Here is a 26848-nt window from a genome sequence, read left to right on the forward strand (position 1 = left end):
CTCGGAGGGCAGAGTCACGCCCCCGTTTTGCACGGGCGGGGGGGCTCCGCTCCCTGCCTGGGCAGCCCACGGGGCTCCGTCCACGCGAAGCCGCGGCGCTCCCGCCCCTGGGCTTTCCACGCCCGACCGCCGAGGAGGGACGGACGGACGGACGGACGGACGGAGCGCCCCCCACCCCCCCAGCAAGAGCGGCCCCCTCCGTGGCGCGGAACCCTCGTGGGTGGCCGCGGGGGACCCGCCGGACGGGCCGCCCAGAGCACAGCCGCAGCGGTGACTAGGCAGGCGTCTTGCGTCATCACTGCCCGCCCTGGCGCGGCATTGGCCTCGTCGCCGCCGCAAAGACGTCGCGGGTGCTTCCGCGAGGGAAACGAGTCCCGGGGCTTTCGGGCGGCACTTCCGAGCGGCGCCGCTCCCAGCGGGCGACGAGGGGCGCCGGCGGCCCGGAGGGGAGGGGAGGGGGGGGTTCGGCGGGGCGCGTGCAAGCGGGGGGTCCCTGCGGGGCGGGCGGGCGGCAGTTCCCGGGCCGCGGATACCTCCGCCTGCGGTGTCGGTGCTGAGGCCGCGACGCCGCCATTTTGGATGCCTGTCTCCCGCCGCCTTCGCCGCCGCCGCCTTCGCCGCAGGGACCCGGCCCGGTGAGTAGCGCGGAGGGGAGGGGGGGCGGGTCGCTCTCGGGGCGGCGCCGGCGCCGGGGGGGGGGCCTCCCCTCGGCCCGTGGACGGGAGGCTCGGCCGGGCTCAGCCCCCGACGGCCCGAGTGGGCCCTTCCTCTCCCAGGGAGGAGGAGGAGGCGGCGAAGACCGGGGGGGGGGGGTCCTCGCCCGCTTCTCCTTCCCTCGCGCCGCCGCCCTCCGTCCTTGGCTGGCTGGGGGCGCCCCGCCCTGGCGCACAGGTCTCGCCCTCCGGGGCCCGGAGGAGGGGCTGCCGCCTCCCCCCAGTTGCCTCCGCCCTGCCTGACCCTCGGCCGGCCGGCGAAGGCCTCCGGCCAAGAGCGGCCCGGGCAGAGCCTGGCGGCCAGGGGCGAGTGGGGTGGGAAGCGGTGGCGGGCGGCGCTGCTGGGGCCCGGCCGGGGTGGGGTGGGGTGGGGGCTCTGGGAAGGGCGGGCGGGCGTGCGGGGGGTGGGCAGGGGAAAGGGCGCCTCTCTTCGCCGCGAGAGTCGTTGCCTCGGCGGCGAAGGAGGGGGTCCCGCGCGCCGCCAGAGCCCCCCCCCCCGGGTGCTGCGGGGCGGGGGGCAGCCCGGTGGGGAGGCTTGGGGCTCTGTGCCCCCCCCCCACGCACCCACCCACCGACCCCCCGGCGTTCAGCGGCCTCCTGGGGGAGCTTCTGGGCCTGAAAGGGTGCCGGGCTAGGCGGGCCCGTCGGGCTGCCGGTGAGCTGCCGCTCTCGGGTCTTCCTGTTGGCGATGCTGGGGGAGAGGGGAGGCCGGAGGCCGAAGCAGGAGAGAGAGCGGGAGGCTGCTTCTCTTTCTCATTCTGTACTTTGCGTGCCTTGGCAGCCAGTAACCAGGTAACATTCAGCATCCTGTGTGCAGCGTGTGCTTAGGCTTCGGGGAGAAGAGCTGCCGCCATTACCGTAAGGCACGGGCGAGCCGGAAGCTTGGCGAGGACCCTTTCATAGGGTTGAGACGGGCACCTCTGGTTCTTTCCCAGACACACAGGGCGCGTTCAGTGTACGTTTGTTGGCTGAGGTTCCCAGAGAGGAAGTGAGAGCGCACCACTGCTGACTTCCTCCTTGCTGTGCAAGCAAGCTGACAGGAGGACAGAGTAGGGAAGAGAAACGAGGGGGAATCGCAGAGTAGCGACTGCACAAGAGAGAGGCTGGCAGTGCTGGTGTGGGCAGGTTGCATGGCATGATGGCGGGAGTGTTGGACTAGGATCTGGCAGCCCTGGGTTCAAATCCCCACTCTTCCACGAAGCTTGCAAACTTGGTCCAGTCTCTTTTTCTCTCTCTGACACCTCACAGGATTGTTCTGAGAGGAAGAAAGGGGACAGAGAGTCATGTGCAAGCACACCGCTATCAGCATCAGGAGAAGGGGCAGACTAAAAATGTGCTAGGTAGATGTGGACCGTGGCCTGCAAGGGAGGGGAGGCCTCATCCCCTCACTGGTCCCCACTTCCTCTCTTCCAGTGCTGCCATATCCTGCTCCTTGTTGGCATGAACTTCCCTTCTCCTTAATCAGCCTTTAGGTTAGAAAAAAACATTGGTTATTAAGCCAGTGTTGATCTCATTAGATTTGGTTGACTTTTAAAATTTGTGTTGCAGTGACTGCAAAAGTGCAGACCTTGCTTCTCCAGTTTAGTTTTTAAAAGAGCAATGTAATTGGTTCTTGTGGGTTATCCGGGCTGTGTAACCGTGGTCTTGGTATTTTCTTTCCTGACGTTTCGCCAGCAGCTGCCACAGCTGCTGGCGAAACGTCAGGAAAGAAAATACCAAGACCACGGTTACACAGCCCGGATAACCCACAAGAACCAATGAACTCTGACCGTGAAAGCCTTCAACAGCAATGTAATTGTTTGAATTTTCCTGTAAATCTGGGGGTTCTCTTGGGTTTGTAGGGAAATCCCCCCAATGTTTATGTAGCCCCATTGTGTGGACTTCTTCATCTTCATTCTGTGCCCCTGTTCAGATATCATGATTGTCTTGGGTGGGGTGGGGTGATGACTCCTTCGCCCAGGGAGCTGTTGTGGAAGTTAATAATCATGCAGGGGGAGCATGACTTTCATTCTTGCCAAGTTACAGAGGGCAACACAAATGCTGCTGAACTTCTCAAACACACTTGAAACCTTCATTTAGTTGTTGATGAACAAATATTTGCCTATGACCTTTGCTCCAATGGCCTTCTTAAATGACTGTTTAGTCTCTCTTACCTCCCTTTATGCCTGGTGCACCCTCTCAGAATACCCACATGGTGCTGCTCAGTCTCTTTTCAACCCCCACCCCAAAATTCATTTCTTCTTCATGCTTTTTTGTTAAACCTTTTGGTCCACATCAAGAACAGAAACAAACCCTAACATAAATACAGAACTGTATTTACTGAGAACAATTGCTTGTTCCCTTTCTCCCTCGGTTTGCCTCCTCTGCTTTCATAATTTAGGTTGTAGGTCCTCTGGGCATGGGCAGTTGACAAACCTGTGGTGGCTTGGCAACCATCTGTACCGATATATTTGCAGTGTGTTTTTTGTGCATCTTGAAAGTTTCCTTGGAGCAATGTGAAGGCATGGCAAAACTATTACATTCAGTAGATTTCTGTCTAGTTCATATGTGCATTTGATATTTTTACCTTTTTTGTTTGTTTTAATTGTGTACTGGAAGCTATGTAAAGCTCTTTTAGGCTTATAATTGTTGGTGTATATTTTTAAAGTAAGTAAGTTTCTCTTGAGATAATGGCACTTTCACTTTTAGATGGCCATATCTCAACTTTGTTGTCTGTGTAAATTCAGTTTCGTCTCAGCGGTCTGACTTTGTGAAACCACTTTTCATTATTCAACATTCATTTTTAGGTGGTTCTTTCCTTTAGGGTTTTTGTAGTCTAGCATTTGTTGTTTTGGGGAACACCTTAAAAGATGCAGTGTTAAAGTGAGGGCAAGCTCTTTCTCTTCTCCAAACCATGCTTGGTTGAACATTGGTTGATGGCTGTGTGATACATTGATGCTTGAAGGTCAGAATTCTGTGTTTCATGCCACACCATTCTCCTGCATCCTGAGATTCCACTGAACATGGAACAGTAGAAGGTGTGTAGGTGCATAATGTACCGTTACTGCAAGGGACAGTCTCAAGTCCTGCAAGTTTGCAGTTAGCTGAGCTAAGCCTGTAAACTCTGACCCCCAAAAGCTCAGTACACGACAGTTGGGTTAGTATTGCTATGCTATAACTCCCTTATGTATACTAGTCATCTTGGGGTGGTTAACTCCCTCTCCTTTCACAGACCAGTGATGAAGTATTCAGTTAGAGTTTTCACATTTGCTTGTTGGACTGTGTGGTTGTGTCTAATTTTATTATTTAGGAAGTGCTCATGGTATTAAGGGCTCTTTACTGGCAATCCTCATTTATAAGTGAGTGTTTTGTGGCAATTGGCTACTGATTTTCTTCATAGTGTGCCATTAAGAAAGGGGGCAAGTCAAAAAGTGCTCAGGTACCTGGACATTGTTTTTGAGTTGTATAGGATGCTCTGATACCTGTTGAATGTAGTAAGTACCTTCAGCAAGTTCTGGGGCTGGTCAGGATCAGCTCAGCTTATGTCTCGTAAGTTCCATGAAGAGGGTAAACCTTTGAAAGGATAACATTTTATCCTTTTTTTTTTGCCAAGTTTAAGGTGTTTAGTGTAGAAGAAGAGAGGTGGGGTCAGCTTAAACATTGTAGGATAAGCCTTGGGATTTCCAATCTATGTAAAATGTCTTAGGCAAAGACATTTTGCACAGATTGGAAATCCCATGTCTGAGCATTTCATGTACAGCTCAGGCAATGGACCTCACCAGCCACATGATGGGAATTACGTCAGTTACCACCGCTGCTACACTTACCTTGCATACACTTTGGCTGTGTGCAGAAATTCATATGGAACTCTTGCATTTCACTGCCTTTTCAATCAACTGTTCGTGGGGTGGGGGGTTCCTCTGTGGCCAGGACATATACATATCCACTAACTGAAGACACACTTTTTGCATCTTGTGCAATAGACTTAAGCCCACAAAAGTTGCAGCTACAAGAAATTCATTAGTCTTTAAAGTGTCACAGTATTTTTCTTTGCTGTGTTAGACTAACACAACTGCCCCTGTAGAATCTGGCTTACATAGAAAGAATAGCAGCATATAAATGTGTGAAACAGCCTTATACCAGGGTAGACTGTGGGTCCGCCTAACAACTTTTTCTTGAGCCTCAGGAGAGAAAAGTCTTTTGCTAGTAGGAGGTGAGGAACTCTGTAGTTTCTTCTGTCTTTAATAACTGAATTTTCCCACATGCACAAAAGAAAGAAAAGAAAAAGAAAGATGCAAATTGGTTCAGTTTAGTACTGGTTACATCTCTGTTGAGAGGAGTAAGGAAGTCAGCAAGACTTGTGCAGTGGTACAAATGCCTTGGTGACTTTCAAAGAAAGATGTGCTGGTATAAACTATTGATTGAAAATACATGTGTGTAAAGCTGCATGACAGGAAGATATGAAGTCTAGAATGGAAGCGTTGGGTGATCTGGGTAATCTGGTTCACTGCCAACCATCTCGCACAAATAACTAAATCTGTACCAATAGGATTTTGCTTTCCAGAGGGATCTTCCACAGTCATGCATTACTTTCAAGTGAAGGGGCGTAGCTAGCAAATAAGAGTTATAACGTGGAAGACAATTACCTGGAATATTGGTTCCTCTAGTGTCTTTTTTTGGCAGGCAGGGAATGAATTTGCAAGACTCAAGAAAGGTGCTGCTTTCCAATTTGTCACTCCGAATACATAAGAACATAAGAAAGGCCTTGCTGGATCAGACCAAGGCCCATCAAGTCCAGCAGTCTGTTCACACAGTGGCCAACCAGGTGCCTCTAGGAAGCCACTAACAGGACGAGTGCGGCAGCACCATCCTGCCTGAATAACTACTACAGCCTGTGAAGAAGCTCTTCTGAAATGTCCTAGTAGCTTATCTTGGGTAGTTGCCTCTAAAAGAGCACAAATTCACGGAGAAGAGGCTGTTATCCATGATGACTATATAGAATCTCCATCTTTAGAGGCAGTAACCCTCTGAGTATCAGTTGCTGAGGACAGTGCCCTGCTGTGGTCTCTGTGCCCTGCTTGTAAGCCTTTTGGGGGAATCTGGTTGGCTACCATATGGAATGGGATGCTGGATTCGAAGGACCCTTGATCTGATCCAGCACAATTGCTCTTGTGCTGAGCACCTCTTCCGATTGGCCGTGGGCTTCTCTGCCTAGCAGAGCCTGAGTAGAATAGTGCAAGGTGGAACAGGCACCTGCCTTCATTTGTGCTGTTTTTCTCCCTGAGGCGCAAAGCAGACTGCATGGTATCAGTGGATAACAGTTCATACAAAGAGGCATACAATAAGCCCGGTGTAGGTCAATCCAGTCATTATGAGGAGAGAGCTAATGAGCAATGGGGCGAGGGCTAGGATTACCGAAATCTGAATGAACACAGCATATTAGGCATGATGCAGAGAGTGGATACAATGAAATAAAGTGGTATTACATCAGCTGAAAACAATGAAAATATGCAGCAAACTGTAATATGTCCTGTACGCAGTGGTGTAATAGCCCTGTTACCTTTATAGAAAAACTCCTGAACAACTCAGTTTTGCATAGCTTGCAGAATGACAGGAGCGTGAGAACTCCCCTGATCCCTTCAGGCAGGGCCTTTCACAAGGTGAGGGCTAAGGCAGAAAAAGCACAGGTACGGGCGGTGGTTGGTCTCACCTGTTTGCAGGGGGGCAGCTGCAGAAGGTCCTGCTCAGGTGAGTTTCATGTAAATGGTAAAGGGTATGAGGGACAAGATGGACCCTGCAGGACCTTGTAGGCCTAGCAGCAGACGAGCTGTCCACTTGCACCACCTTCTGGGGTCTCTAAGCCTGACAGTGCCCCTCCCCCATTCTGTCCCAGTCATCCCAGAAGGGCTGATGGTGGAGAAAGCGGCCAAGAGATCCAGCGGCACCAACGGGGACGACACACTCCCTCTATCGGCTCCTTGGACTACTGCACCCTTTGGCTTATTTTCAGAATCGGGTTTAAGTGGGGAAGATCAGGGGCTCTGACCTCGTCTGGAAGAACATACAAAGCTGCCATATGTCAAAGCAGTCCATCTGACTGACAGGCTGACTGACAACAGCTCTCTAGTGTATCGGGCAGAGAACTCTCGTAACTGATGTTCTTTACCTGGTGATGCTAGGGATTGATCGAAGGACCCTCTTCACACAAAATGGGTGCTCACCGCTCAGCCTGATGGAGGGAGGACAGGTGGGCAGAGAGACATGTTCAAGGCCACCACACGTGATATACAGAGTCAGGCAGAGGTTCCAGTTCAAGAGCAACTTGGAGCAGGAAATGTTCTTTTTTGAAAAGGGCAAATACTCTGAAATTGAGGCTAGTTGTGATGAGGGTGGTTCACCTGGCAAGCGGGCATGGTAGCAGCCACATAACTCTGCTCCAGCTGTCTTGCATGATATGATTCTGCAGGCCAACTGTATCAGCAGAACTGCAGCCTCTGGGCCTGACTGTAGCTCTGCTAATTGTGAGAAACAGAACTAACCCTTATCCAACGCCACAAATGGTTTGAGCACCATGGCAGGTGCAGTAAACCTTTTGAGGCTAAAATACCTAGAAATGTCTCTTTGTGGGTTGAAATCAGAGTTGCATAGCATTTCGGCACCATTTTATTGCAGCTTAAATATTCATGGACCAATGTTTAGACTGTTGATTTGGGGTATGCCTGGATATTTTAACTGAGCCCAGTAAGGAAACCCTGCCAGTATCACTCTGCAAGCTCTCAAGGAATACAGATTTGTTGGCTGCAGAAACTTAGAGCTTTCAGTGCTTGCTTTACACATGTAGGCAGAGGCCAGCTGACTCTCCCCTGTCCCTTTTTTTGCAGAACATGCCAGCCCCCATCAGACTCCGGGAGCTGATTCGGACCATCCGGACAGCACGGACACAGGCAGAAGAACGGGAGATGATCCAGAAAGAATGTGCTGCCATCCGGTCATCTTTCCGAGAAGAGGACAACACGTACCGCTGTCGGAATGTAGCAAAGTTGTTGTACATGCATATGCTGGGCTACCCTGCACACTTTGGACAGGTGGGCCCTCGTCCTTTTGAGCGGTAGCTGGAACTGAGCTTTGGTGACAGCCTGTAGTCTCAGCAGAGGCTTCACTTGACCCTCAAAATCCAAAAGACCACAGAATGTTCAGGGTACTACTTGGCTTGGTAGACTTCCTGAGCATCTGAACTTCTTGGTCAAAACTGTAGTTAACAAGCGGAGGTGCATGTAACAAATAATTGACTCAAGGGCAAATGGGGAGTTTAAGCATTTGGCTTTTCTGGCCAATGAATGCACAGGTCTGCTCCGGATGAGCAGGGCTTGGCTGTGGGCAGCTATTGATGGCTTTGCAGGAGTTGCTTGGGGGTTTTCAAGCCTCCCGGGAAAAGGCCCTCCTGAGCCAAGGCCTGTGCCCTAAGCAGCAAGGCACCCAAGAGCACGGGGCCAGGTTCCTCCTGTATGTTACTGTCGCTCTGCTACCTTGTTCCTTTCCCTTTGGGAGAAAGGGATATGCTGGTGTCAGGGTTTCTCCACCTTAACTAGATGGCTTCAGCCTGATTGAATTTAAGAGGCAGAGAGGCATTTTGATAGCAATGTAGGCTGGTTGAGGGAACAGTGTTTCCTCCCCAAGCCAAGGATTCTGCTTCACTGTCTTCTTCTGGCAGGACAGGACAGGCAGTTTGTGCCACGCGTTGAGCAGGCAGTTGAAAAGGGCGGGGAGACAGCAGCGGCTTATAGGAGTACAATTTGAGCCAGTGTTGTGCAGTAGTTAGAGTGTCAGAGTAGGGTCTGAGAGACCCAGGGCCAAAATCCCCACTCATCCATGAAACTCACTGGGTGACTCTTGTAGGTTATCCGGGCTCTGTAACCGTGGTCTTGGTATATTCTTTCCTGATGTTTCGCCAGCAGCTGTGGCAGGCATCTTCAGAGGAGTAACACTGAAGGACAGTGTCTCTCAGTGTCAAGTGTGTAGGAAGAGTAATATATAGTCAGAAAGGGGTTGGGTTGAGCTGAATCATTGTCCTGCAAAAAGTATCAAAGGTAATGTAATCATTGTCCTGTAAGTATCAAGATAACGTGCTAATGAGGGTGTGGTGTGTTAATATGGAACCATTGTATCCTGAAGTGATCTGTTAATGTGTGAAATCCAAAGCTAATCTGCATGGCTATTGTTGACTCTAGTCTTTGTTAGTCTGGAGGTTTTCAGGACAGGAAGCCAAGCCTTATTCATTCTTAAACTCTTCTTTTCTGTTAAAGTTGTGCTGATGTTTATGAATTTTAATGGCTTCTCTGTTCAATCTGACAAAATAGTTGGTAGAATTGTCCAGTCTTTCAGTGTCTTGGAATAAGACCCTGTGTCCTGTTTGTGTCAGTCCATGTTCAGCCACTGCTGATTTCTCAGGGTCTTATTCCAAGACACTGAAAGACTGAACAATTCTACCAACTATTTTGTCAGATTGCACAGAGAAGCCATTGAAATTCATAAACATCAGCACAACTTTAACAGAAAAGAAGAGAGTTTAAGAATGAATAAGGCTTGGCTTCCTGTCCTGAAAACCTCCAGACTGACAAAGACTAGAGTCAACAATAGCCATGCAGATTAGCTTTGGATTTCACACATTAACAGATCACTTCAGGATACAATGGTTCCATATTAACATACCACACCCTCATTAGCACATTATCTTGATACTTACAGGACAATGATTACCACATTACCTTTGATACTTTTTGCAGGACAATGATTCAGCTCAACCCAACCCCTTTCTGACTATATATTACTCTTCCTACACACTTGACACTGAGAGACACTATCCTTCAGTGTTACTCCTCTGAAGATGCCTGCCACAGCTGCTGGCGAAACATCAGGAAAGAAAATACCAAGACCACGGTTACACAGCCCGGATAACGTACAAGAACCAATGAACTCTGACCATGAAAGCCTTTGACAATATCACTGGGTGACATTGGGCCCCTCACTCACTGTCAGCCTTATCTATCTCTCAGGGTAGATAAGCAAAATGTAGCTGGGGAGAATAAATGCATGCCACCCTGAGCTCCTTTGGGGAAGGATGGATAAAAATGTGCTAAATAATTGGCATGTCCTTTTTCCTGGCATGGTGTTCATTTAGCACTCCCATGGTGTTTCTAGGCCTAGTTTAAAATGATAAACTCAGAGTTGTTACCACTTGAGCTGACGATTTGGAAGGCATCATGACTGAATGTTGGGTTCTGTTCGTCTTGTCTCTGACCACTGGACAGTTCTGCCATCTCTTGTTCCCAAGACTTCTGCAGTCGGAAAGACTCAGAAAAAGGCGCCAGGTTAAGAATGAAGGGGAGCTGGGGGAGGGTAAGTGTCCTTCAGTGTAGGGTATGAATCCTCCCCCTCCCCAGCCCCATTCAGCCACAGTGGTGGGTGATGCTGAGGCGAGTTTGGGAAATTTAACCCTGCCTGTTTTGTTCTAACGTTTTGGGGGTTTTTCCTGCAAAATTCTATTTGTTAAACTGAATGGTACATGATGAATTTACGTTCACAAACTTGAGCCAAGAGGAAAAGCGGGGTATAAATATTGTAATAAACAAAAATAAATGAGAGAAGTTTAGGTAAGCAATGGCATCTCACAGTCGTGCAAAATAGCAATTTTCCTTGATATATATCCCTCTGGCCCTGTCACCGCTGACCTCTCTGCTGGTTCCTCAGAGCCCCCGGACTTCAGGGACACGGGAGGCGCTTGCCTCTTTGTGCAGCAGCTTTCTTCTCCCCCCCCCACCTCACCCCCAGTTCTCTGCCTTTGCTTTGGAGGTCCAGCAGGGCAGGGCCTTGCAGGCCTCAGCTGGCCGAAGGAGGAGTGTGCCTCTGTGTCCGGAAGGTTCCGCTGGGATATGAAGGTTGCTGTAGTGTTCCGTTTCTCTGTCCCTTCTTGCAGTTGGAGTGCCTCAAACTGATCGCCTCTCAGAAATTTACGGACAAACGGATTGGGTACCTGGGAGCCATGCTGCTGCTGGACGAGAGGCAGGATGTCCACCTTCTCATGACCAACTGCATCAAGAAGTAAAGCCTCTTTCTGTCCCTCTGCTGGGCTTTCGGGGCTCTGGCCGGTAGTGGAGCGAGGGAGTTTGGCAGAGGCCTGATTCAGATGGCCGGGCTCAGAATGGACTCGAGGGGTTTTGGTGTTCGGGCACCCCCTCCAAAGACTGAGCCTGTAATGCAGAAGCTTTTAGCTCCCAGCTTGAATAGAGAGCCGAGAAGGTAGCAGTGGTCTGCCTGCTGATGGGGCAGGTAACCAAGTAGGACCACTGATCCGCCTAGCTCAGCGCTGTGTGCTCTGACTGGCAGTGGCTGTCCAGGACCTCAGGTAGTGAAAGCTTTCCTGACCCCTCCTGTGCTGAACTTGCTGAACATGCCCAGCAGGCAGAACAGCCCCACCTCTTGCTGGAGCCCTTTTCCAGTTGTCTGAAGGATAGCTTGCCCCTGGCCCAGAGAGCCCTGTGGCCCAGGTATTCACTTGGCTGCTCTCTTTCTCTTCTAGCGACCTTAACCACAGCACGCAGTATGTTCAGGGCCTCGCACTCTGTACCCTGGGCTGCATGGGCTCTTCTGAGATGTGCCGTGATCTAGCTGGGGAGGTGGAGAAGCTCCTGAAAACTTCCAACTCTTACTTGAGGAAAAAGGTATCTGACTGTTGGATGGTCTGAGGGTCCCTTGCTTAGCACCCACGTGGTGATAAGGGAAGTGCAAAGACCCATAAGAGGACTTGGTTTTCCCCCTGAGGTTGGTGAAACTGGAGCAGTTTCATTCTCTTAAGACGGGCGTTGGCGTCCTCCCTCGCCAGTCTCTGTGGTGCCCCCTGCACAGCCCCTCCGCAGCCTGCTTGGCCTCTCCTGAGTTCCATCACGGCAGAGAGCAGGAACGGGAGAGCCGCTGCTGTGGAGGGGCAGGGCAGGGCAGGGGCTGCTTCTGCCAGTGTCCTTGGTAAGCCACTTTCCAGCGGGAGCAGGTTTGAAGCCGCTGGCTGCAGCCACGCCAGAGGGAAGACTCCTCCTTCTGTGGAGACCTGGATGGAGCTGGGGGACATGAGTGGGGGGGCTTGCTGCTGGTGTGGCCGGGCCTGGAGGGAGACGGAATCATGAGAGGAGAAGGGAGGCAGGTGGTGCCATAAGGCAGGGGAAGTGGAGATGGGGTGGTGGTGGTGGTAGAGGCAACAGGGAAAGGTGTGCTAGGGTACCTCCAGGTCTGAGAAGGTGCAGGTGGGGTGGGGCTGGCTGGCTGGAGAGAGGAGGAGGAGCTCCAGGCTAGGCGGAGCTAGCCTTAAAAAGCTGGTGAGGTCACCTATGATCCTGTCCAACAATAGGGAGCCTCTTGTGTCTTTGGGAGGGAGGCTAGAGTGTCCTTCCCACTGGAGGCTCCCACTGGCCCATATTTAGAGTTCCCAAAATAGGGGGGGATGCAAGTAAGGCATTCTTGCTCTTGAACTGGGGTGGGGGTGGGGGAGGCTGCATTTGCAGGTGTCCAATGGCCTTCCCCCTTGTTCCTCTGCAGGCAGCCCTGTGTGCTGTCCACGTCATCAGGAAGGTGCCTGAGCTCATGGAGATGTTCCTCCCAGCCACAAAAAACTTGCTGAATGAGAAGAATCATGGTAATGCCTTCTGTCGAGAGTAGCGAGGAGGTCCCCCGCTGCTTCTTTTGTTTTAAGTGGGGAGGGGAAGAAGAGTGGCAGGAGCTTACGGTGGAGAAGCGGAGCGTTGCAGCTCCTGTGTATGGCTGAGGAATGCCCTGGGCCAGCCTGCGCAAGGGGAGCCTTGTGTCTCCTTTGCTTCCCTGTGCCCTGGCTTCCCATTTTGCTGTGCTTCAGCCTGGGAACGGTGGTGTGGCCCCTTTTCCTGGCTGGCAGAATGAAGGCAGCCCGTCCCCCCAGGCAAAGGCTGTCGTCCAGCCTTGGGGTTTGCAGGCCTCTCTAGGCCCCAGCAAGTGTGTGTTTCTGGTCTGCTGTGGTGTGAATGTGAATGCATTGCTCGGGGGGCGGGAGCGCAGAAGGTGACTTCTACCAGTCTGTGTTGTGAGAGGAGGAGGATGCGGGAGACCGAAGCTGCTTTTGTCCCTGAGCTTTGCTTTGGGTTCCTGCAAGAGCAGGAAGCGGGCCGTGTGCTGCCAGGTCCTGGAGCCCCTGGCCTCGGGGTCCAAAGAGGCCCTGCCTTCTGAGAGCAGAATAAAAATGCTTGGCTGGCCTAGGGCTGCTTGGGCAGCGCAAGGGGGCCCTGGGGTCCATGCAGGGGACTCCTGTGAATGGGGGTGGGGGCACAGAGGTCCCACCCAGGCAGTGCTGCTCAGAGGCCAGCGTGCAAATGGGGGGATCCTGTCGTCCCTCTCTGGATTGTCTGTTTTTAGCCCTGGCCAGTCCCTGGGGCTCTGCTGTATGAAGAGGGTGGGCTCCATGTCCTCTTGTTTTCCTGGCAGGTGTGCTCCACACCTCTGTTGTCCTCCTCACTGAAATGTGTGAGAGAAGTCCAGACATGCTTGCCCACTTTAGAAAGGTAAGCCCTGATCCTGCTGCTGTGGGCAAAGCCAAGCCTTGACCCAGCTTGGAGGGGGCTGTTTGCTCCCATGGCTGGTTGCTCGGGGTTGCAGTATAGCAGCAAATGCTCCATCCAAGCAGCGGGCAAAACTGTCGCTTGATTGACCCCTTTGGGAACTGAAGCCTCTGGTGTGTCCTGAGATGCGTCTCTCACGCTTCTGCTCCTGGACTGAGTGGCACGGGAAAATGGGCCAACAGCTTCTGCTCCCTCGGTCTGCCTAAGGCCCAGGAGCCAGAGGGGAGGGGGCCTTCCTTTCCTCCCATCTGGACCAGTGGAGGATTGGCACTTCTCCTGCTGCCTGACCTTGGTGGCTGCCAGATGCAGTAGGGGAGGGAGCTATGCCATCATTCTCCCCCCCCCCCCCGGGCGAGCTGGCTGCAAGTGTGCCTCTGGTGTTGCCCCCGTTGCTCGTCCCGCCTGGTGCCCTGGTGGAGGTGGTGGTGGTGGTGGAGGATGCTGTGAGCCGTCTCCTTGGCCTAATGCCTGCTTCATCTCTTTTGTCCCTTTTCTCTGTTTGGAACCCTGCTGTGAGTTAGAATGAGAAGGTAAGAGGTGCTCACTCTTCCCCTCCTCCCACCCCAAGTGCATGCTTGCCGCGGGCCTGTTGAGGGGTTTCTGCTCATGGCACTAATGCTGCAGCTTGTCTAACTTGCTTGTGGTCAACTCCGTTCATGTCCGAATTAAGCCTCACGTTCAAGGCAGCCATGGATCTCGTTTACCGCCTGTTCCCTTGTTGAATGGCTCTTTCAGGGGTACCCGTGGGGTCTCTGGCATCTCTTGCTTGGGTACGGGAAGCAGCATTCAGTCGATGCTTATGCAGGGCTCCAAGAGATGGGAAAGTGGGGCTGTGGGGCTGTCTGTTCCCCTATGGGGGAGTGAGGACTCTGGCCTTGGAAAGAGTGCCCTGGGATTTGTACATCTGGCTAGCTACCGGGCACCAGGCGTCCCCTTGCCTCCTGTCTCCTGCTCATGCTGACAGTAGCCCCCTTGAGAGAAGGCTGCCTGCCCGTTCAGAGGCTATTTGACTGCCAGGTTTTAGCATAAAGTGCCTCTTTCCCCTGCCATCACATTTTGCCTCTCACACAGAGTGTTGAAAGAAGAGCAGGAGGCATTATAGTCCTTGTCCTCAAGAGAGCAAATTGAACACATGCAGGCTGAGAGTGGCCCTTGCCTGGATGGCCCCAGCTAGCCTGATCTCGTCAGATCTCAGAAGCTAAGCAGGTTCAGTCCTGATCTGTACTTGGATGGGAGACCACCAAGGAAGTACAGGGTTGTTGTGCAGAGGAAGGCAATGACAAACCACCTCTGTCTGTCTCTTGCCTTGATTGCCCTCCTGGGTTCCCGTACGTTAGCTGTGACTTGAAGGCAGAGAGTGACTTCTTTAAGGCCCCCTTCAGTGAAGTAGGGGTTGGGCTGGGACTTTCTGCCAGGCTCTCAGTCCTAAACTAAGCCCCCTGCCTGCTAGCTGACATTCTATTTATTATGTAAGGTAGTTGTATCCTGCTTTTCAGGGTTTTTTAAAATCTGAAGCAGAACTGAAAAATAAAACCATGGTGCAAAAATTAACATTGGCGTAAAATAACATCCTCTGTAACAGTGAAAATGAAAATTATCGATACCACAGCTGGACAAGCAAAACTGAAATGCAGCCTGGAGCTTTTGTGTTCAAAGTGGCTTCGGTAGCCCAGCTGCCCCTCTAGAGGGCCCCCCCGCCATATGCCCAAGGAAGGTCCCTTGGCTGGCACCCTTCTCCCTGGCCAGGAGGAGCAGGCGGAGGAAAGCACCCGCTGGGCTCCCAGAGTGCTGTGGCTCCAGCCAAGCCATTCCGTCTGCTGTGAGTGGTTTCCTCCACACCAGTTGCCCACTGGGCGGGCTGCCCATGAACTCTCAGCAGAGAGCCTGCAGGCCAGCCTCAACTGTCTGCTCTGGGAAGGGATGTTGGGGTGAGAGAGGCAAGTGGTGAGCGTTCCTTTCTGTAGCTGGGCACAGGCTTGGTGAGATCCTCATTCTTGGACACCTCCATCTTGAGGAAGAGCGGCATCACAAGACAGACACCTGACAATACTGCGTTCTTTACAGCTAGTCCCTCAACTAGTTCGTATCCTAAAGAACCTCATCATGTCTGGCTACTCCCCTGAGCATGACGTCTCTGGGATCAGTGATCCCTTCCTGCAGGTAAGAACTCAGTGACCAGCCCCAAGTCTCACTGCCAGTTGGCACTGATGGGCAGGGAGAAAGGTTCCTGGCAAGCTGGGGGTGGGGTGGGGTGTCACGCTCTTCTCAAAACGCCAGAGGGACCCTGTGGCCAGCTTCAGCGCCAGAGCTTTGTGTGTCTTTGTGGCTTAAAGGTGTACTTGGTCCTGACAGGTGCGAATCCTCCGGTTGCTGAGAATTCTTGGGCGAAATGATGATGACTCCAGTGAAGCCATGAATGACATTCTTGCCCAGGTGAGGGCATCTGGGGGCTGCCACCTGCCCAGCCAACGCAGTAAGGTGGTTGGCTGGGCCCGGGTCTGGAGGAAGGCCTGCCAAACGAGATTGGCTCTCTTCCTCTGTTCCAGGTGGCCACCAATACTGAAACCAGCAAAAACGTGGGCAACGCCATTCTGTACGAGACCGTCTTAACCATTATGGACATCAAGTCAGAGAGTGGCCTGCGAGTATGGACTCTTCCCCTGTCAGACGTTCTGCTGTGTTTGTGGGATCGGGTAGTTCTGCTGTGTTCATGGGGCAGAGCGTTGGAAGCCTGGTCCAGGCGGCGTTCTGGCCAAGTGTCAAGTTAGCAGGGGCCTGCCTGAAAGGCCATCAGCTCCCCCTGGGCTCAGTGCAGAAGTCCAAAGCATCGCTGACAGAGGCTAGCCAGCCTCTGCTTGAGGACCTCAGCAGGGGAGTTCCGTTGTCCAGCTGCTCTTAGTGTTAAGGGGCTTTCCCAAAAGTTCACCTGAAATTTGCCTTCCTGTAGCATCAGCCCCTTAGATCGAGTCTCACACTCTGGAAAAGCAGAGAAGTCTTTGCCTGCGTCTACGTCGCGGCCTTCCAGCCGCTGTTTCTCCAGTGGCAACCAGACTTGCTCTCTGGGGACCGGCTCATAATGAAGTCACCACCGGATGTCTTCAGCAGGGCCTCCCTGCGTAGGCCAGGCAGGGGCATTAACTGTACGTCAGGCCAGGACAGTATCTGATCTGTGCGGGAAATTGTTTCCTTCCCTCCCAGGGGGTCCCATGCATAGCACATTGAGGGCAGCTAGCCCTGGGTCTGGCCCTGGGTTTGTAGGGGCGTGATTTGGCTATGGAAAGATCATAAAGTCACTATTTGTGTGTGTGTTTCTCTCCAGGTCTTGGCCATAAACATCCTTGGCCGGTTCTTGCTCAATAACGACAAAAATATTAGGTGAGTCCAAGAGTTTGGGGAAACCCCTGTGGCCGGGGCATGCCCAGGGCCCCTGACAGACACCCCAGGTCCCCAACAAACAATTTCTGAGGCGTGGCAATGATGCTGCCTTCCTTCTGAGAATGGGCGGCCTAACTAGGTGCAGATTGCCTGAACCTGGACATATCCAGAGTCTGCCAGGGCTTTTCCAGCCTTGGCCTCTGCCTGATGGAACTCTCTGTCTAATGAGACCAGGGCCTTGTAGGACTTGGCTCAGTTCTGCAGGGCCTGTGAGATTTTCCGCCAGGCTTATGGTTGAGGACAGCAACAGTTCTCTTAGCCGGCCTTGCCTTACCCCCTTCTCTTCCTCCCCTTTCTTCCCTTCCCCCTTCCTCCCCCCTTTTCCTTTCCCTACTTGTTTTTCCCCCTAATCCTCTCTTATGCCCATCCATCCGCATCTTGTGGCTCCCCATGCTGGGCGTGCCTGGTTTCTCTGATCCTGGGAACAGCAACATCATCTGAGAGCCGTGATCAGGGCACCATTGTTGTTTGTTACTATTTATGGTTTTAAGTATTCATATGGTATTTGTGATTTTAATTGTAATAAATTTTATGCTGTTAGCCACCCTGAGCCCAGCTTTAGTTGGGAAGGGCAGGAGAAAAATATAATAATAAAATAAACTGAATAAATAAAGTCTGCCATGTGGGAGCCTGGGTCACGTTCCAGCAGGGGCACCAGAAGATGAGCAGGCCAAGCTCGAAAGGGAGCTTTACTTTCCTACATGCTCCGCTTTCCATATAGAGAGTTGGCACAAATCCCCTGAGGGCTTAGGGTGGCTGTTTTTACAAGCTCCGCCCCCTGCCACTCCCCCCAAACTCTTTCCCCCCTGTGGTGATGCAGAACGGCTGCCTGCCTCCTCCTCCTCTCTCGTAGATATGTAGCTTTGACTTCCTTGTTGAAGACTGTGCAGACGGACCACAACGCGGTCCAGCGGCACAGAAGCACCATTGTGGACTGCCTGAAGGATCTGGATGTCTCCATTAAGCGGTGAGTGGGGCTGACTTGGCAGGTGAGGTGACCGCTGTTGTGAGGCTCGGGATTGCGGGTTGGTGGGTGTCTCTTATGCCCACCCTGACATTTCCAGTGAGCCCGGTTATGCCGCAGATGCATGGCTTTTCCTTGTGGGAGACCTCTCCAGAAGCAACCTAATTTTAAATGCATCTAGCTGCTAACATTACTTTCAAGATAATCACCACAGCACACGTCATGTCTTCAGGTTCGTGGCCACTTGGCAATATTCTGCCCACAGCCAGAGAGCCCATCTGCCTCTTGTGGGAGGTGGCCTGCTTTGCATGGCCTGGTGGTTTGGGAGTGGGGAGTTGGCTTCCCTGTCTAGCAACTGGAGAGGTTTTTCTGTAGCCTGGCCCCTCTTCTGTAGGAGTGTCGCTCTCTCCTGGTACTCACCCTCCATTGGACTGTCCCGGTGTCTCTCCCCCCGTTGCTGCGACTGTTGAACTCCTTAAATGCTTCTGTCTGCTCCTTAAATCTCGTATCTTTCCTGATTGGCTCTCCTGGGATTGCATCTGTGCCACAGCCTACCGTTGCACAAGTCTGTAGACCAACCAAGCAAAGATTCTTTAAGAAGAGTTGTGACAGAGAAGATGACTCTGCATTCAGAATAAATCTTCCACATTCTCATTTGTGTGACTTTATGCTGGTTGCAATATTTGCTGTAAAATTCAGTATTTTAGTTGTAGAATGGGGAGGGGGGCATTACACAAGATGTAGATGAGACAGTGTAGAGGAGGGCTGGAGAGTTGGTCAGGAGAGGCCCTGTCTGCATTGTCTCCTGAGGGCCAGGAGATACAGCTCTCTAGAACTGCCAGAGGCAGGTGTTTGCTTTCAGGGATTGTCAGCCTCTATAGCAGGGCCCATATTTTCCATGGGGGCAAATGCAGAAGCTCCCATCACCCAGCCAGCCTCTCTTTCCCTCGTGCTCTTTGGTATTAAAGAGATTCCCAAAGGGCAAAATGCCTCCTGCTTCCCTGTCCCAAATCCCCTAGTGTCTTTCTGTGACTGCCAGGATGCAGAAGGAGGATGGCAATGTCCGTCCCAGCAGGATATCTGGGTGCTCCAGGAGGGAAGGGTCTTGGCTGGTGGTGTTATAGGGTGAGGCCTGCGAGTGATCCACCTTCAGAGCTCCTGGCGCAGTGGCGACACTCAAGCCGCTGAACAATCACATCCATGAACCCAGAGATGCTCTGGCTGCCTAGGACTGAATGGGCAGACAGCTGTGACTTGAAAAAATACCTTCCTCTCCCTTTTCTCAGGCGAGCAATGGAGCTAAGCTTTGCTCTCGTTAATGGGAACAACATCCGAGGAATGATGAAGGAGCTACTCTATTTCCTGGATTCCTGTGAGCCGGAGTTCAAGGCAGACTGTGCATCAGGAATATTCCTTGCGGCAGAGAAGTAAGATATCCTGGGGTTTGGGTTGTTCCCTTGCTTGCAAGCGTCTCTGCATGCTTCAGCTCTGCATCAGGTCTTTGGGGGGCCCTGTTTGACCCGCTCCAGGCCTCTGTGGGCTTTCTCGTGGCAAGTTTTACGGCTTCCAACGTGTTTGCAGTTTTAAGAGTCTCAATAAGGGATTTCGCTCGGTCACCTGAGCTGCCCCATGGAAGGAGGAGGAGTAGAAAGCTGTCGGTGCCCCCCCCCCACCTGCTAAGCTTCCACCCTTGTGGCTGCACCTGAGCCTCTGGTCTCTATGAGGCAGGCAGATGTGAGGGGCAGCCCCCATCCCCAGTAGGTTTTAGGGACTTTGCTTCATTGTTGACTTTAGTGTAGTACTATTTGCTCCTTGGAAGTAAGCTGCTGTACCTTAAGGCGGCCAGAGCATGTCGCTCTTTGCCTTGCATAATTCCACAAGGCAATGTGGGGAAACTGAATCAAAGGGCAACAGTGTGGCCTTCCGCAGCTGGGGGAATGGGTATTTGGCCCGCATGGCCAAGCGTCTGGGGCAGGGACCCTCCTCACCCACCTGCGCCTGTCCTTGCTTTTCCAGATATGCTCCTTCCAAGCGCTGGCACATAGACACCATCATGAGAGTCTTGACAACAGTAAGTGCTCCCATCCGCAGGAGGACCACTGTGTGTGCAAAAACACAACCTGTGGTAGCTTGGCAACCATCTGCACCGGTGTTCTGAATCTGGTAGAGGGCTGTGCGTATTTGCAATATGTTTTTTGTGCATCTTGAAAGTTTCCTTGGAGCAAATTTGAAGGCACGGCAGAACTGTAATATTCAGTAGATTTCTGTCTAGTTAATAGGGCTTGGTTCTGGCTCCAGTGTTTGGGAGGGAGGCCCTGCCCTAGTTGGAGTGCTGCACCTGGCTGAGGCAGCTCCTGTGGTTTCCCACTCCAGATCAGCTCTTGAGAACTTTCCCATGGCTTTCCTCAGTGGCTTTTGTCAACCCCTCTTGCATATGTGGTCTCCTTCTTCCAGGCAGGGAGTTATGTTCGTGATGATGCCGTTCCCAACCTTATCCAGCTGATCACCAATAGCGTGGAGATGCACGCCTACACTGTACAGCGACTCTACAAAGCCATCCTGGGTGACTACTCCCAAGTAAGTGCTCCATGTAATGCTGCCTGCGTTGCCAAAGAGCGTGTGGTGTGAACTCTGCGGCTGCAAGATGGTATCGACTTTTTGAGCTGTTTGTTGACACTGCCTCCTGAGATCTTTCTCTTATCTCTGCCAGCAACCTCTGGTGCAGGTGGCTGCCTGGTGCATAGGAGAGTATGGAGACCTCTTGGTGTCTGGTCAGTGTGAGGAGGAGGAGCCAATCCAGGTATTCCTGCAGAAAGAGGAATGGGGCACCCCTGGGGAGGTTTGCACCTGAGAAGAGCTGCATGCTGGGCCCCTTGCCCGTAGCTTTTCTCCTGGGCCTGGGGGAAATGTGCCAAACACCACACCTTTGCCTTTGGTTGCCCAGGTCACGGAGGACGAAGTCCTTGATATGTTGGAAAGCGTCCTCATCTCCAACATGACTGCCTCTGTCACACGAGGCTATGCCCTCACTGCCGCCATGAAGCTGTCCACACGGTTTGCTTGCACAGTCAAGTGAGTTCCTTCTGATGGGCACCAGCACCGGGCAGCTCTGGGGGGGCGCCCTCATCTTGATCCTGGACTCCCGCAGGTGGCCTTCTGGTGCAGGGAACCCTGCGTGCTTCCATGCTTCTTAGGAATCCTCTGTTCCCGTGTGCGGATGAGGCCCAGTGTTGCCACCCGTGTGCACCAGGGCAGCATGTTTTGTTCCCACGGACCCCGGAGGGAGGGGGGGAGAGGGGCCCGAGTTGCCTCCCTGATTCCATGTAGGGTGGGCTGCCCTGAGCAGTGATGACTGGAAAGAGAGTGCTGCCCTGGCTAGGCAGCACCTGCTCTCAGTGCTTACAAGAGAAGAGGGTATTGTGGCCAGCCAGCCAGCCACTGAAGCTGATGCCACTTCACTGGCACACCCCCAGCCAGTGAAGGGAGAAATAATGGCAAGCGGGAGGGTCAACGTCCAGTGAGTGCCAGAGGTCCGCCCAGCCCATGCCGTTTCTGGGCGCAGCTCAGACGTTGAGCGGTGCTCTTCTTCTCCTCCAGCCGCATTAAGAAGGTGGTGTCTGTCTATGGCAGCAGCATTGATGTGGAGCTCCAGCAGAGGGCAGTCGAGTACAACGCTTTGTTCAAGAAGTACGATCACATGAGGTGAGCCTGGAAGGGGCCATCCCTGGGCAGACCCGGCTGGTGGCAGCGTGGGCCGCCTTCAGCCTGGAGCTGAATCTGCTCACGTGTTGTGGGTCACCTGGCAGGGGTCCAAGATCTTTCCTTTTTCCAATGCATATACTCAAATATAAGTAAATCTGGTGTAAGATTCTAACCAGATGCCTCCAGAATGTATTGGTGACCTATTGAAGCGTCTCTAGCATTCAGGCTACTCGCCTCACAGGAAGGGGCGCCCCATCTGAAGAGGACCAGTACCTGCTGGGGGTTGGCTCGGGGGTCCGCAGCAGGCATCATTTGGCTCGGCGTAGCTGTGCCACAGAGCGGTATCTTGATCGGGCATGTTTGCTTAGCAGATACGCTGCAGGGCTGGGACTAGTGAGGCTGCCGCCGGAACCGACCAGCGGAGTCCAGGGTCCCCCTAGCCAGTGAGTTGCCTTGAAGGCCACACCTTTGGTGTCTGTCTTGCAGGTCAGCACTACTGGAAAGAATGCCAGTGATGGAAAAACTTACCATCAATGGCCCCACAGATGTCACTCACCCCAATGGGGAGGTGGAGCCAGCAGTCTTGGAGACCAAGCCTCCCCCCTCAGGCCTGCAGCCCACCAGCCAGGTAACAGAAGTGGCAAATCTCCCTCCCCTCCAGTGAGCAGAGTGGGTTTGGGGCTCCTGGGCTCTCATGCAGAACCCCGTGGGGACCTTGGAGGGGGGAAGAGGGCTTAGTCCCATGTCAGGAATTGTGGGTGGCAAATTCCTGTGGGACCGATCCTGCCTTCAGACCCTTCTGGCACCTAGGCAGGGTTCGGGGGCACAGACAACACGGGTGTATTAACGGGCTGGCTGGGTGTGGCTGGGCTGTTTCTTCTCAGGCAAACGATCTGCTGGACCTTTTGGGAAGCAACGACATCCCTCCTGTGATCCCGACAGCCCCTCCACACAAGCCGGTGTCTGCTGGCGGGGAGCTGCTTGACCTCCTGGGGGATCTCAACCCGCCAGGTGAGGTGCCGGGTGGGGAGGGAGGCCCCTCCACACAAGCCAGCGTCTGCTGGTGGGGAGCTGCTTGACCTCCTGGGGGATCTCAACCCGCCAGGTGAGGTGCCGGGTGGGGAGGGGAGGCCTCTTGGCTCTTCTGCCCTGGTTGCTGGAAGGAGGTTCTTGGCAGAGCCCTGCCGGGACGGGCCTTCGAGGGCTCCGGCTGAACGCTGCCCTTGCTTTGGTCTGTCTGCTGCTGTAGGCACTCCGGCCCCTGCCCCACAGATGCCGCACCCCTCCTTTCTGCTGGATGGCCTTTCCTCGCAGCCCATCTTCAACGACATCACTGCTGGTAGGAATGCCGGCGTGCTCCCTGCTTGGGAGACTGTCACCACCTTGGGGCAGGGTGAGGGGGTGCGGTGGCCCCGTCTCTGAGCGGTGCTCTCTCCTGACAGGCATCCCCACAATCACAGCCTACAGCAAGAATGGGCTGAAGATCGACTTTGCCTTTGAGCGCTCCAACACCAACCCCATCGTCACCGTGATCACAATCCAGGCCGCCAACAGCACGGAGCTGGACATGACCGACTTTGTTTTCCAGGCTGCGGTACCAAAGGCAAGTGGGCTCTTGTGGGAGGGCAGTGCTACAGCCAGCCGGCCAGGGCTCCTCCAAAGTGGGGTGGGAGGCGGTGTCAGGAAGGTCCCTTTTAGCCGCCACAGCCAAAAATGAAGCCCTCCCCCACCCCCACCCCTTTGATGTGAGTTGGTGTTCAGCTGGGAGAGGGAAAGAGGAGAGTGTTCCAACTGGAACGGAGCCTGTTGCCTCCAGTAGACTTGAGGCAGAGGGGGGTGGTTGTTGGGTGAAGCAGACTGGTGAGCCCTGGGGGCTTCTTCTGGCGTGACCCCCGGTGAGAGTGCCCCCCACTTCTCTCCTCCAGACATTCCAGCTGCAGCTCCTGTCTCCCAGCAGCAGCATCATCCCTGCGTTTAATACGGGGACCCTCACTCAGGTCATCAAAGTCCTGAACCCACAGAAGGTGAGTGGCTGGCTGCCCTGGGGGTGGGGGAGGAAGCTTGACCCCATTTCTCCTGCCCTGTAACAGCAGCAGGGTTCTGACCCCCTCGGGCTGGAGAGAGTACTTGGGTTGAGAAGCCCTTCATCAGTAGCTTTTGCATGCTGCTCTTGAGCACACTGGGGCAGGGGGCAGAGTCCCCCCTTCTCTCCCCTGGCCAGCGTCAGAACAAAAGGTATCTTAGGGTGGGGAGAGCCTGTGGGTTCTTTTTGAGCTCTGGGGTCCTCTCGGAAGGTTTGGTGTGTGCCTTGGGTGCTCGGTTGGCGGAAGGGAATTGTCCTTCTGGGGCGGGGGCGTGTCTTGGGGGGTCTTGGAGCACTTGGAGGGAGATGCTCACCTCTCCTTGTTCTGCTCTCATTATAGCAACAGCTCCGCATGCGGATCAAGCTGACGTATAATCACAAGGGAGCCGCGATGCAGGACCTGGCTGAAGTCAACAATTTCCCCCCTCAGTCCTGGCAGTGAGCTCTGGCCCCTCCCTCCTCACACCCCGCCCGTTTGATTGAAGGAACTCTGGGCAGGGTGGGGTGACTGCAGACATCCCCCCCCCCAACTGCACCATGCCCTGGGGAGCTGATGAGAGCCGCTGCTGCTGCCGAGCAGGAGGACTTGTGTTGCTCACCTGGAAGCATCTCTCTTCAGACACTGACTCTCTCTCCTCTCCGGGCTGCTGAGCCATCCCTGCCTCTGAAGCCATGCCCCCTTTGCTTGGCAAGGGAGAGGGGACCCACGGCAGCCGTGTGCGCTCCTCTGTCTTGGCCACCGGGGAGCAGCCGCTGTCTTCTCTCCGGGGTGAGGGTGTGTGTGAGGTGGGCCTTGGTGTGGTTCCTTGCTGGCTGGGTTACTGTCTTCAGGCACTTTCCTGTTGGAAGCATATTCCAAGGATGCTGAATGATCCTTTTTCTTTGGGTTCCCTGATGTTGGGGGCCTTTTCTACGCTTGACTGCACACCCCACGGGTAGGGTAGTGGCTGGGATCTGAGCAAGGGGTGAGTGTGGGTTGGTGGGGTCTGCTCTTCTGGACAAGCCCTCCCTCCTTGGAGAACTCGGGGCTGGAGGTGAGCAGGAGCCCCTGAGCCTTGGCTGCTGCCCCGCTCTCAGAGCGCCAGGATGGACAAGATGGACCACTCCAGCCAGTGGCTGGCTCTTCAGTACGCCCCGCCCAACACCTTGGGTCTGCTGGGGGGCCTGGCCCTTCGTTGCCAGCTGTGGTAGGTGGGTGGGAAGGAAATGCTCGTTGCTAGGTGAGGTGCTTAGAGAGAGGGCGAGGGGGCACCCTCTTTGCCTGCAGGAAGACTCATCGCCAGATTTCGCTGCACAGTCGCTTCCCCCTTGGCCCTTTTCATTTCCTGTCTGAGTCCTGGATTCCATTTGAATTCGTTCTCCTCCTGGGACGTTTGTGTTGTATCTGTAATATTGGCACTGAAATAAAGACCGTGCGGTTGAACAAGACGTCCTGCTTCCAGTCTTGCAAGCCCAGGGCCCCCAAACTGCGGTTCTCCCGGGAGAGTGATCAGTCCCAAGGTGTGCAGGGTGGCATCCTGCCGCCGCCCCCCCCCCCCCCGAGTCTTAACAACCCTTTGAGGTAGGTTAGGATCAGAGAGAGGAACTGGCTTACCATGGACCCCCAATGAACGTGGTGGCTGAGAGCACAACTTCTGGCCCCCTTGACCCAAGTGGGTGGATGTGAATCCCTGAGGAAGGGAGGCGTTTTTACCAAGGAAGGTCTGGCTCTTGAGGCATGGATGGGATCTCTTCTAGGGGCTCACTGGAGGGCAGGCTGCGCGGGGTGTGTGTGTGTGTGTGTGTAGGGTTTGGTGCGGGGGGAGCTCTTGCTGCTTAGTAACAGTTGCCTTTAAATGAGAGCAGCTGACTTGCTTAGAGGCTCTGGGATTTCCCCGGCCTCTTGCCTCCTCCAAGGCAGATGCACCCTTGATGTCAGGGTTTGAATGAGGCCTGGCTTTCAGTTGGAGGCATTTGGTACAGACTTCTAGAAGGGCCAGGGCAGCGGCAATTCCTGGCAATATCCCGTTAAAAGAAATCAGGCGGTTGGGCTGGGAAAGGCTTTCCTGTGCTTGAGACACTGGGGAGACACCCCGCCAGTCGGCTGCCTTGAGTTCTGGTCGCTGCCTCTCAAAAAGAAAGAAGAAGAAGAAGCTGGGGAAAGTCCTGAAGATTGAGGGGGTTAGAATGCTTTTCCTTTTTTCCTTAATTAAAATACTGTAACTCCGGGGCACCCAATGAAAGTTGGTGGGCAAATCTTTTTTCAACGAGTAATTAAATCATGGGATTCACTGCCAGTGGGAATAGTGATGGCCACAAGGATAAATGGGGATTTTAAGAGAGTGACCGTAGACGGTCCATTGATGAATACTAGCTGTGGTGACCGGAGGAAGACTGTCTATCTTGAGGAGATCTCTGTCTCTGAAGCCAAGTGCTTGGAGGCAACCTTGGGGGAGGCCTTGGGATCTGTGTCCTGGATCTTGGCCCTCCTGGGCAGCTGGTTGGCTGCTGTGTGAGACCAGATGCTCTTACTTACCTTAGTCCTTATCTACTGCCTTTCTTCCCATAGTGAATCAGAGGTGGTTTGCATGTAATGAATGGTAACGCCTCCAAAGAGGGGAAACCATCAAGCGGTTGGATTAAAAATTCAGACAGAGCTGAAGAAGGCAGAAGGGGAGGGAGCCCCGAGGGCCGGCCACCTCCACACTGAGCTTACCGGACCCCTTGATTTCCCCCCCACCCCAGGCTGGCCGAGTTCCCCTCAAGCTCTGAGCCTCCCCTGCAGTGCTGCCCATGTCTCATCTGCACTCCACTTCCAAGAAGATGAGCTGCCTCGGGGGTGGGGGGTGAGCACCAGCCTCAGCTGTAACTTCCACCACCACCACCCTTCTATTGGTCTTACTGTCTGAGCCGGATCTTGGTCCTTAGCCCCGCCCTTCCTTTTTGGCCACAAAGTGCTCCTTTGCCTCAGGTCTCTGAACCATCTCAACACCTCTGCCTGGCCCTGTGGGGGGCGGGAGCAGGGTGGGACCGTGTTTTTTTAAAGGATTGCAAACATTTTATGGGCGCTGAGAGCCAGCATGGTGTGGTGGTTTAGAGCGGCAGACTCTGATCTGGAGAACTGGGTTTGATTTTCCACTCCTCCACATGAGCAGTGGAGGCTATTCTGGTGAACTGGATTTGTTTTCCTGCTCCTGCACATGAAGCCAGCTGGGTGACCTTGGGCTAGTCTCATCTCTCTCAGTCCCACCTACCTCGCAGGGTTTCTGTTGAAAGGGGAAGGGAAGGTGATTGTAAGCTGGTTTGATTCTCCCTTAAGTGGTAGAGAAAGTCGGCGTATAAAAACCAACTCTTCTTA

The 26848-nt window shown here is 53.7% G+C and overlaps 1 protein-coding gene across 2 annotated transcripts; it reads left to right on the forward strand.

The window, feature by feature from the left end:
* The first annotated feature begins 515 nt into the window (after positions 1-515).
* Positions 516-24015, forward strand: AP1G1 (adaptor related protein complex 1 subunit gamma 1). Of its 2 annotated transcripts, none has more exons than XM_056862644.1 (23): positions 516-635; positions 7574-7777; positions 10666-10790; positions 11269-11410; positions 12279-12375; positions 13194-13277; positions 15390-15487; positions 15680-15760; positions 15874-15972; positions 16647-16702; positions 17616-17729; positions 19013-19153; positions 19743-19797; positions 20181-20303; positions 20437-20526; positions 20671-20798; positions 21324-21428; positions 21915-22056; positions 22313-22439; positions 22678-22767; positions 22871-23031; positions 23354-23452; positions 23852-24015. In XM_056862644.1, the coding sequence occupies exons 2-23, from the start codon at positions 7577-7579 to the stop codon at positions 23951-23953; spliced, it is 2460 nt and encodes an 819-aa protein (XP_056718622.1). In that variant the 5' UTR covers positions 516-635; positions 7574-7576; the 3' UTR covers positions 23954-24015. The 2 variants fall into 2 exon arrangements, with proteins under 2 accessions (XP_056718622.1, XP_056718623.1); XM_056862645.1 differs by having other exon boundaries at positions 13194-13270; positions 15392-15487.
* Positions 24016-26848: the final 2833 nt, after the last annotated feature.

This window comes from Euleptes europaea, chromosome 17 (genome assembly GCF_029931775.1).
Source record: "Euleptes europaea isolate rEulEur1 chromosome 17, rEulEur1.hap1, whole genome shotgun sequence".
Classification (NCBI taxonomy): Eukaryota; Metazoa; Chordata; class Lepidosauria; order Squamata; family Sphaerodactylidae; genus Euleptes; species Euleptes europaea.